Genomic DNA, 11,938 nt, shown 5'->3' on the forward strand with positions numbered 1-11,938 from the left:
TTTGCTTACTGTCAGACGTTTGACCCTATTCACAAAAGACACGGACAAAGATGCATAATAATACTGTCAATGGCTTTCTTCCACTTCTGTTGCAGTTACAGCAATCAGGCTTCTTGCATTCATGGCTGGGTGTCCTTGGCTACCTGGCACCTTTCACACTCTTGGCACCACTGTTTAACATCTTGGTGCATACCAGGCCAGTACAATCTCTGCCAAACTATGCTTACAGCTCATGGTGCAGCTGATGTAAAACCTGGCAGCTAATGGACAACGGCAGAGCCAGTTGAAGAATCTCATCCCCATCAGGGGGTAGACCTTGTGATTAAGCACACCATCTTGCTCGACCATGTGATCCCACAGATTGACCAGTGCAAGTGCATTCTTGGACATCTGGTCCAGAACCCCAGGAAATTGCATATGGTGGAATCTGCTTCCTGTAGGGCATGGAGAATTGAGGGGGAGTGACATGGGAAGACAGCAATAGCATGGAGCTTGCTTTGTTATTAAGGTGCTGGTTAAAAGACTAGCTGCATGGATTCTGGAACTGGAGTTCCACGAGCCAGGAATAGATGCGTTTGGTGAGTACTGCTCAGAGAGGGCGTAGGCACTACTGTTACCTCTCCCAGGCATGTACTTGATGACATACTCAAAGTTGGGAAGTTCTGTAGACAAACATTGCTGTTGAAAGGTTACAGGATTATTATCTGTGTACTCTACACACTTCTGTCCCAACAAGTTTTTTCAGTCATGGCCCTGAGGGAAGAAATACATCTATTGCACTGGCATCTTATCAAACAGTGGTATATCATGTGAAATCAGGTGAAATGTCCAACATGAGCCGTGCATCACTGTGCATCTGTAGTAAGAAGGTAACCTGGCACTGATCTGGGAGGACATCGATGCCTTCTGTGACCACTGTGGTCAGACTGGCTAGATGAGCATGGCTCAGAGTACCCATCACAGTATGCGGGTAGAATACAAGGTTAACCCCCACACTGACTATGAGAATGTAAACTGTACCTCTTATCAGCTGGACCAAAAGTGGGGGTGCCAATTAACCAGCAGGCAACCCAGCAATAAAACAAAACATCACTACCAGAGTAGTGTTGGAACGGGTTGGGGCCACCAGTGACTGAAAACTCTCCTACCCTTAACCTTTACTTGCCTTAAGCAGTCAGGAGGTGTGTTGGCTTGGGCCAGGTGATGCTGTTGTCGCGCTTGTTGGAAGTTGGCTGGAGCCTGTGACACAGGACAAATCAAACAGAGCAGGACTATGTGCAAAAAACTGTTCATGCCTCAAACACCTGGGGGCAGAGGAGGACCACCTTAAACTTGCCGATGTTAACTGGGGGAATTTCACCCATATCTTGTCTGAGCCTAGGCGAAGACATTGGTTACAGCCGCAGATGGTGCAGTGAGTCAGAGCAGAGAGGAGGTCCTCCAGACTGCAAAGGAATCAGAGCCGCTGCTGATCCCGCCCTGGGTGTAAGTGCAAAGCCCCCCCCCCCTCAAAAAAAGACGTTTTGCTATTATTTTAAATTGATTTAATTTGATTGATTTTGGCTCAAAGCATTGAAGTCATGGACTTATTTAGAGAAGTGATGGCCTATTCCAATGTCAAAAAAAGAAAGAATCAAGAGAAGAAAGTTCATTGATAGCTCTAAATATATTTAAGGTATTTTTTTTTTTTTACTAACCTTATGTCTCTCCCACGATGTTAGACCCTCTCCTACAGTGTCGATTACGATTACGTGCCTATGGCCAATAAATTACGCAAATTGAGTGGTGACGTCATTCACTGACTTCTAGCGACTTTTAGGACAGCCAATAGCTGCTTTCCTGTCTGAGGCGTTGGGAACACTGCTCAGAGTCTTCTACACACACGGAGTGGAGGGCTCGCGCTGGGAAACTCTGTTCTCCTCGTGCCAGGATTATTATTATTATTTTTTTTTAAACGAACATTAAAACTAGATATTTGGCTCACGGGGGTAAGTAGCTGTTACCGTTGGTTAGTCCGCTGAGTGTGCTTTGTACAAACATGTGTCATGGCCAAGATAAGTAAATTCAAACTTTCCCATGTCCTGCAGTAAACTAAACAAGACTTCCGGCAAAACGTACCAAAATAATGGCATCTAATGTATGGTTGAGGCTGCGGCAATAGAACGCGATAGATGACAATAAATAAACAGTAAATATAAAAGGTAGAGCTGGCAAAACTGTCTGAGTAAAACTAAAGTCCGATAGCCACCATCTTCTCTACCATGCAGTTCATCTCAAGTCAAGCGACAGTAAGATGTAAAAATTTGAATTTAGTTTAGATCTATGCTGCGCTCCAGACAACTCCAGCTCCAGAAATTTCCGAGTTCCGACCTCAAAGCGTTGCAGGCAAGTTACGACTTCCGTTTGAGTGCAAGGAATTATGGTATGTAAACAAACCAACATGACGTACATTATAAGAGTTACGCTTCATCATTTCAATAACCAAAGGTGCCTGCAACTTGCTCATTTGAATGAAACGGAGGGGAAACGGCGCATAAGGTAACAGAAGCTCTTTATATTTTACGTTATTTTGAAACGTATTTTGCATTGATTGATGCACCGAAAACTAGCTAACGCCAGAGCAGCGTTAACATTAGCAGACGAATAGCGCTCGAGCAATACCTTGCGATGATAAACTTTTTCTAACGTTAGCCATCGCCAGACGTCTGACCAGCGGCCCATGAGCAAGACCCAGTCCGCCAATCAGGCGGTGATGTGACGTCACAGCTCGGAACTCGGAGTGCATCGCTGTGGTTCGAGTTCACTGCCGTTCCAGTGCACTGTCACGCGTTTCAGGTAGGAACAACACGAGTTACAGGTTGCCTGGAGCGCAGCTTGAATTAAAGCTGAATAGCAAAAAAAAAAAAAAAAAAAAAAAAAAAAAGACATCAGGAGCCTTTTTCAGACGAAAATAATTCAAACAGGCGACTGCAGGTAAACGTCAGTAGGAGAAGGTGTAGTGTTGTGAGCATTTTGTTTTTACACTCAGAGGATATTACATTACCTCAGGTTTTAGCCTATGGCTTCATCCAGTGAGCAATTTTACACTGCTGGGCTTTTATTTTGAAGTACTGAACTTTAAAAAAAAAAAAAAAATGTCAGGCTTCATTATGGCGACTAGTAGATGACTACACGTTGTCAGTTCAATAATATAAAAGCACAGAAAATAACCCGCTCGTTCCTGTTTTTCCAGTCACTGTACTGTCTTAAGTTAACGGTCTTTCTAGACATAAGCGCTATCTAGCCCTCTATCCCTTGCAAGGATGAAATGAATTTATTTGAATATCCCCACATGTTTAGAACTGTGCTGCCCACACTGTCACAGTTCATGTGGCTTCAGGAAGAGTTCAGTTGCAGCTGGGCCAGTGTCAGGAGCTATTTACGTTGACATGCATCCAGCTAAAAATAAACATACACATTCACTGGCCCTTTTAAAATGTCATTGCAAACAACCTACTGCAATCAGCACAAGCCAAGGTTCCTGAGGCAAAACAGCTCTTTGTTTCTTGTTTTAAGGTGTTTTTTTTATTTTAATATTTTTCCAAGACCCCCCTCCTTTTTTAAGTGTGCAAATGCATTTTTGTTGCAGCTCTCTCTCCACTGCTGTTGTCCGAGCCCATCTGCACTTACACTCTACCTGCTCAGGTCAAATATGTCTTCATCATATGCCGCAGCCATATCAGCCCTTCTTACAACCAGCGCTTCTAGTTCATCTGTCATACCCAAACCTAACCCCTGGGCAGGCACAGGAGGGAGCCCTAAACCTTCTCCCAAACCTGTTAAACCCCCTCCAGCTGTAAAGGTCCATCCCCATTCACCTGAGCCACTTGGACTCTTTGAGGAGCAGCAGGAGAATCCTGCAGACTATGGGATAGGTAGGCAGCACAGATGCTAAATACGGTAGGAGAGCTTTTCTTTGATGCAGGATGTTTGCGCATTGTGTTGCAGGTGGTTATTACCTTGTTGAGATTGGAGAGATTTTTGTTGACCGGTACCAAGTGGTTAAAAAATTGGGATGGGGTCACTTCTCTACAGTGTGGCTCTGCTGGGATATGGTGTAAGTAAAGGTTTGACTCTTTCACTTTTCATAACAGCATAATAACATAATGTGGTTATTATTTAAACATTACAGGAGCTAACCACCGTGATTGTTTGGATGCAGGAAAGGGCGTTTTGTGGCTCTGAAGGTGGTGAAGAGTGCCCAAATATTCACAGAGACGGCACTGGATGAGATCAAACTACTGAAATGTGTCAGTTTGACCACACACCTTTTCTTTTAGTTAGATGATCAATGATTTACGGACTATTTACTGTACTTCTACAAAACAAATATAGTGATCTATCTACATTACATGTAAGTGTCTGATTGACACAAAGAGAATAACAACAGTTGTATGGGTAAATAATTTTCATGTAAACAATCATATGACACAATAAGTATGTCTCATTGTGCCTTACACTGTATTCATTAAATGAAATATGTGCAAAGTCGTGGTATTATTTGATCAAAGTACAAGTGCTTTATCCTCCTATGTATGATATGTGATTATTAGGTAAGGGACAGCGACTCTAAAGACAGCAAACGCGAAAGAATCGTGCAACTCATCGAGGACTTCAGGATATCTGGTGCAAATGGAGAGCGTATCCTTCACAGAGAGAAACATTTTAAAAGTACAGAATGCCCCAATGCTATACCATGTAGCAGAGACTGGCTTTTGTTAAATGAAGTCTTTTTTTTTTTTTATTATTATTCTGATCACAAGCATGCAGGTATTGAGATAGACAACCTTGTCCCAGAATGGTGGGACCTGAATTGGTTTGAAAGAAGCTCCTTAGTTCCTTTCCAGATGTGTGCATGGTTCTGGAGGTGCTTGGCCATCACCTGCTGCAGTGGATCATCAAATCCAACTACACCGGCCTCCCGCTGCCCTGCGTTAAGAGCATCCTCAGACAGGTATCGTGCAACTTTTGAATCCATCATAATTCGGCCTCCTTCTCACCACCGACTGAGCTCCTTTTGTGCACTGATTATCTTCTATTTTTGCTGCTCATTGACATGAGGCGCAATGACAGTGACTCCATTTTCATTCCTTATCACAGGTTCTGCAGGGTTTAGATTACTTGCACACTAAATGCAAAATTATCCACACTGACATCAAGCCAGAAAACATTCTGCTGGGAGTGGATGAGGTTTATATAAAGAAACTTGCAGCAAACACCAATCTGTGGCAGCTGCCAATGTCCCCTGCTATCACCAGCCACCCAGGTTAGGGATGCCTCATCAGTAACAACGTAGATTTTACATCAACAGTCCGGACAATACATTTAGGTTAAATTTTGTTGTATTATTAACAAGATGTGCTTCTTTTCCTTTGGTGATATTTTTACTCACAGGAAACAGAAGCTCCAGAGAAAAACAGGTATGTGGCGTGAAAACATTCAATTTCCTTTTATTATTTAATTCTCTTGAATTGCTCTGATATTGGTGTTTTCGATCTCTAACCCTAACCACAATATGATCTGTGCCTCCCTGCTATGACTTCTTAAGAGTTTGTCCAGCTTTTTGGGGAAACTGACTGGCGTTTTCCACACACTTGGGGAGTGGGTAAGACAGATATTAGGTTTGCACTTTTGTTTCTTAATTGCACGTTTGCAACACTAAGATCCTACAACAGACTAAAGGACATGCCCACAAAAAACCCTGAACAATAGTCCACAATTTGCAAATAAGTATAATATATGGCCATATTTAGCATGTTTCTATATTTTCTCATTATTACATGCATGTGTTGAATTTGTGCTCATGCTGATTTGTTATGTCACCAACAGGCTCCTGTACTCTAGCTCAAGTGAACAGAACAGGTGTAGTTAATTATATCTGCTTGTTTGTATCGTACTACATTTATCTATATGATAAATGCACCCATCACTGAAAAAACAAATAAACATAATATATGAATCCAGGGCTAAAAAGTTAAACATACACTGCGTATGTTTTTAATATTTGAGTTAGTGCATGCATCACTGTCTGCCACAGTATAATTTTTTTGCTAACACTGCTGTGGAAATTTTCTAATAGCTCTAGTAGCTTTAATTTGCATGATTTGCTGCACTTTAAAAACAGGCATGAATTGGTTGTAATGATTCACTGAGCGTTGTTTTAATTAACTTTTTCCAGTCCAGCAAGGTCTCCAGAAGCTCAGTTACTCGTCTGATTAGGAAGGACAGGGGTCGACGAGGGCAGGCCAACACATCTGACCACAAACAAAGAGACAAACCTCATGTGTCCTTCTCTGATGTCACACCTCCTTCTAGCACCTGTACCTCCAACTGTCATTCTAAGCTCACAGGTCCCAGCCTCACATTAAGGAGGCACACCCTGCTGTTGGAGGACAGGTTGGATTTGGCTCCACACAGCATCAGAGACTCTGTGTACTCTCTGCCAGACTTCAACACAGATGCTTCTGTCTCTGGCTCCAGATCAATGTTATTACCTCAGACTGCAGACAAAGAGCCGCCTCGATCTACAGCCTCTCTCCCTGGTTGGTATCATAACATATGTGTTGTTGTGTATTTCCCCCAAAACTATGTGTTTATGATTACTGTCCTCCCAGTGTATTTTACAGCAATCTCATATTATTAAGTTTCCGATTCTTTTATGTATTTTAGGCATCAGTGATTCTGATGCAATTCTGGACCTACTGAACCCACAGAATGCTGATAAAATCCGAATCAAGATTGCTGACCTGGGCAATGCCTGCTGGGTGGTGAGTGATTTACTCGACAAGCAAGTCAAACCTGAATAACTATAGAATTAACATAAAATAGAATTAAGATATTTCTTCCCTCCAGTGTGTTTATGATCTCCTCTGTGGCTTTATAATCCCTCATAAATCATAAATTAAGATAGCAGCAGGCAGATATTAGCTATTTAGACATATCTCTTTATATTCATCATAACAAAATATTTTACAGGATTGTTTTGAAGTCGATATATGCTTATGAAACTGCTCACTGTGTTCATAAATTACCTGAAAAGCAACTTATGAACAAAGGAACTTGTATAAAACACGCACATGATACAAATGTTCAGTTAATCAAAATTGGCTCTGTAGCAAATTGAATGAGGATTCAAGGAAATTTCAGAGGCAAAAAAATAAATAATAATCGCAAGAGATGCGTGAAGATGACTGATCTCATAGTTGTCACAGCTATGAAGTAAACTGCAGAGTTTTAAATAAATGGCCACATATCCAGTTGCCAGCCCATTATTTTTACAGAGCTGAGTGTGACAGGTGCGTTGTGTAGAGCACAGTACGGCAGTAACATTTATAATGCCCTCGGGCTGCCATATGTTTCCAGACAGATTAAACTGTGTGGGTTGATTTGAAATGTAGCTTGAATGAGGAATGCACTATTATTTTGCATTTGACCCTGCTGTTTGTATGGCATTTTGCTTCACCTGATGCAATAGCGATAAAGAGACAATGGTGTTTTTTAGCCATAGTAGCTGCAGGACTCTATGGATGTTCATGTTCGCCACTTTGTCCCAGACTGAAACAGCTGCCCACTACTACATGGTATCTGGTGCACACATCAGTCTCTCCCTCAGAATACAATGAAAACCCCTTTGGTGAACTTGGCTTTTCATCAAACCAAGCCAGAAAATTATAGTTTCCCTTATCTTAGACTCTATGATCAAACCAATACAAAACAGTTTTTTCTCAGGCACTCATACGAACATCCTCTGATTAAATAAAAACATATATAATTTTCCAAATAAGTTGAAGTTCATTTGCAAAGAGCTCACTGAGAATAGCCAAAGATTCAGGCCGTTTACCAGTAAAACTGTAAAATCTCATGTGTTTTGTTGTTAGCATAAACACTTCACTGAAGACATCCAGACGTGTCAGTACCGGTCTGTAGAGGTCCTGATTGGTGCTGAGTACGACACACCTGCTGACATCTGGAGCACCGCCTGCATGGTGAGACAGACATCTTCCTAGATTGTTTTCAGCTGGTTGGTCTGCCCATATGTCTCATTCCCTGGAAGGCCGTACCTGCAGACTGCTTTCAGGAAATTTTCCTGCAGCATGACTGGTTGCAGCACAAAAGGCCAAGGTAGCAATTCTAGTCATATATCTTTTTACTTTCTATTTCTTTATCTAAGAAGAATCTTTTTACTGTCATTGTACAATTGTTGTACAATGTACATTGCACACCAAATGGAATGACATTTACACTCTCCGTGTGTGTGTGTGTGTGTATAGGCCCCCATACATCCACACACACGTAGGGCCCCATATTATGCAAACGTGAAGAGGTTCCAGAGTGCAGGTGCCGCCATTGCTCAGTGCACCCAGAGCGGTTTCTTGGGGGGCGGTGCCTTGCTCAAGGTCACCTCAGCAGTGGAGGTCCACCAGTCAACACTCTGCATTTTGTTGTCTGGGCTGAGACGTGAACCTGGGACCCTCTGGTTCTCAAGCCAAGTCCCAACCCACTGAGTCACTGCCATCCCTTTTATGAGTATTTCTATGTATTTCTTATGTGATCTCTAGGCTTTTGAGTTGGCCACAGGAGACTATCTGTTTGACCCGCAATCAGGAGCCCGCTTCTCCAGAGAGGAAGGTGTGTTTTGGTCATTGCTTTCCATTAATCTGTGATTGAACTAAAGATGCTTATAATATAGCATCTTCCTGTGTCCCTTCAGATCACATTGCCCACATCATTGAGCTGCTGGGACCCCTCCCATCCCAGTTTTCCCTCTCAGGGAGAAATTCCAAAAAATTCTTCAACTGTAAAGGTACAGTGTATTAAATTGTTCAAAAATGAAATTATGTGTTTCATGCTGCCAAATTTCCTGCATCTGAAACTAGGACCCAGACATGAGTATTTTCGACTAATGTTGATGTGAGAAAAAACTTACAAACTGTATATTAACTTACAGAAACTTAATGCATTTGCAAAAGGGTGGTGTATCAGTCTAATTTTTACCTTGTCCAGGACAATTGCGGCACATCTCAAAGCTCAAGCCATGGAGCTTGCTTGAAATCCTACAGGATAAGTACGAGTGGCCACGGGAGGAAGCTACTCAGTTCAGCTCTTTCCTCTTGACCATGTTGGAGCTGCTGCCAGAGAAAAGAGCCACAGCTGCCCAGTGTCTGAAACACCCTTGGATCACCTCCTAGAGACATGTTTTTTTTTTGTTGTTGTTGTTGTTTTTGTTTTGTTTTTTTTTCTTCCAGATAAATGTCAGATGAATTCAGAGATTTGTTCAGAGCCCAGTGGAGGCAGCCTCAGACATATTGAATGGGACATGGGTTTGAGCACTGGAAGGAGTCTGGTGTTGGCATCATGAGCACAGCTTTCATAAATATTTATTAGCCTGACTAAAGCCTTTTCCCAGTTGGGTTGTTTGATGTTTAAATGGCCATGATGTCAAATTCAGGCACAGCAATGACCAAAGAGAAGTATTCTTACTGGTGCCTTCTAACATGATTATGAAGTTCTTAAGTTTGCTGACACACAGTTCCAGAAATTCAGAGCCTTGCACATTTAATTTAAATTAAATTAAATTATAAATTAAATTAAAATTTAATTTGAAACATGCCCATTAATTCCCATCAATATTCACTCAATAACCCGTAATGGCTAAGTGAAAATGTTTTTTGGAATTTCTGGCAGAATCATAAAAAAACTAAACCTGAAACCTCTCATTTACATCAGCAGTATTGCTCCTAATTCAATTCAAGTTCCTTTGGCAGCTTTTACAATTTGGGGTCTTCCCGTGTTTAGTTTTTACAAGTTCTGACTTTGTGCGGTCCAGTCCCATCCTTTCTTCTTTTCAAGCTCCATTCGATTTTAGGTCTGTTCTCTGGGCTTTGGCTTGGCCTGTCAAGATTCTGGGTCTAGTCCTTCCTGTCATACGCCTTGTATACAAAGGGGATTTTGTCTGACTCTTCAACAGGCCTGGTTGAGTGAGAGCTACCTGGATTATTTACCTTCCAGCAGATACGGTTAGTCTAGGAGAGGGGCGCAAAAGCCATATTTGGTAGGGGGACAGATTTGTTTAAAGGACACCTCATGGGGCATGGAAATAACTGAGTCAACACATAAATATTTAGGTTACTTGCAATTTATTGCTTGAACCAATTCAAATAGGCCAACAGATACTTAGAACAAAAACAGCTTCATCAAATATGATTCTCTCGGAGAGCAGTTTCCGATGCAACTACCAAGAATACATTTTGTTTTACATTTTTTTTTGGTCATTTAAAGGAATGCAGATTCTACAAAACTCCAAATTTCTGTCCAGAATGGCTGTATCCATCAATGAGAAACTGCATGTTGACACAAAAATAGCGCTATAAATTCTATAAAGCAGAACAACCAGCTGAAGGAAATCTAAAATAGTCAGAAAGCATTTTCCTACCAACTGAGAAATAAGAAATACATTGGGTGTGTTGGGCACAATACATTTGAAAGAATCCAGGGTATAGCTCCAGAACACATCCGTCCGTATTAGCTCTTATGAGAAATTGCACTTTAACATATGAAAGTAACAGTGCAGAATTACATGACATAGAAGGGACAGCTGCGTATCTTTGAATACACGCGTTATTCACTTTTGAAAGAATGCAGATCATAACTACGAAACATTTATGCCCAGAATAGCTCTACCTATTAGTCGATGATTGACACTTTCTGGCTTTTAGCGGCCTGTCCACATCGGGGACCAGCTTCTGTCTGCTTGTGGTTTGCATTATATCATTTAGACGTCCGTGCGTCAGCCGATTGCGCAGTTTGGGCGCGTTAATGCTCATCACCTGGAAACAAAACCTGCCGGTCGGCTCCATTTGGAGCTCCTCTGGCACATCTGCGGCGCTGCAGGTGAATGGAGAGCGAAAGAGTGCAAAGTCCTTTTTTCAGCTGTGAGACTCCTGTATGAGTCCAGACGGCATGTTTTTGTCCGTCTCCACGCGCTTCTTAGTTTTTTTCTACTTCCTGTAGATGGCGATAGTGCTACATGTAATTTATCATGTCATAGAAACGCCTTGTTTTGCTCATTATGCAGTATATATGATACCCAGGTGTGAATTGTTTAGTATAATAATAATAATAATAATAATAATAGAAAAATTCACAACCTTATACCCCTCCAAACATCTTGGGGGGTGAATGGCACCGAGTGGCTAAGAAGAGCCCTGCTGGCCTCAAACTCCTGTTTCACAGGTTTTGGGGTCACTGCGGCCGAGGCCTCCTCACGGTGTCAGGAATGGTTCATACCTTCAGTCTGAAGAAAAATGAAAGTAAACCGGGTGTAGAATGGCTGGAGTTCCACAATACTAGATCTGAATATTTTGGTAGATGAATTTTTGCTTTTTAATAAAAACACAGAAAAAAAGCATATTTCAGATTTTTGTTGTAGGATAAAGATTTAATGGACAAAATGACAATTTTAACAAATCAAAATTAAATCTACAAGAGAATTCAATAAACCAACAGTGGACGCATCTGAACGTGTGAAAGTCCCTAAAAGGGAAGTAAAAATGTGTTTGAAAACATGTGGAAAGAGCAGATGGAATTGTGTCCAAAATGTATACTTGAAGGACTACCCCGATGTTTCACCTGACAAAATGGTTCTCTTTTTTATATATATATATATATATTTTTTTTTTTTTTTTTTTTTTTGGTGTGTGTTAAAAATTGCACTCTGACACTAACTGAAAATGTAATCAAAATGGAAATGAGAGAAAAATAGGAATTACTCACTAAAGAGGAATGGATCAGTTTAGACTTTCAGATCTATTCCATGTTAGCAGCACCAAATGTCACCTAAAAATAAATAAATTCTATCAGGAATTACTCTCTCCTTTTTTGCAGTGTCTAATTGAGCAAG

At 41.3% G+C, this 11,938-nt stretch overlaps 1 protein-coding gene across 2 annotated transcripts; it reads left to right on the plus strand.

Annotated features, from left to right (window-relative positions):
• The first annotated feature begins 1,856 nt into the window (after window positions 1-1,856).
• Window positions 1,857-11,918, plus strand: LOC115043893 (SRSF protein kinase 2-like). 2 transcript variants are annotated; one of them, XM_029502662.1, is made up of 15 exons: window positions 1,857-2,835; window positions 3,629-3,914; window positions 3,988-4,096; window positions 4,202-4,289; window positions 4,593-4,680; window positions 4,887-4,993; window positions 5,140-5,305; window positions 5,434-5,459; window positions 5,588-5,644; window positions 6,218-6,581; window positions 6,709-6,806; window positions 7,917-8,024; window positions 8,598-8,667; window positions 8,750-8,842; window positions 9,043-11,918. In XM_029502662.1, exons 2-15 carry the CDS (start codon window positions 3,692-3,694, stop codon window positions 9,225-9,227), a joined length of 1,782 nt encoding a protein of 593 aa, XP_029358522.1. In that variant the 5' UTR covers window positions 1,857-2,835; window positions 3,629-3,691; the 3' UTR covers window positions 9,228-11,918. The 2 variants fall into 2 exon arrangements, 1 of the variants encoding a protein (XP_029358522.1); XR_003840749.1 differs by lacking the exon at window positions 9,043-11,918 and having other exon boundaries at window positions 7,917-8,160; window positions 8,750-8,794.
• The last annotated feature ends 20 nt before the right edge of the window (window positions 11,919-11,938 follow it).

This window comes from Echeneis naucrates, chromosome 5 (assembly GCF_900963305.1).
Source record: "Echeneis naucrates chromosome 5, fEcheNa1.1, whole genome shotgun sequence".
Taxonomy (NCBI): domain Eukaryota; kingdom Metazoa; phylum Chordata; class Actinopteri; order Carangiformes; family Echeneidae; genus Echeneis; species Echeneis naucrates.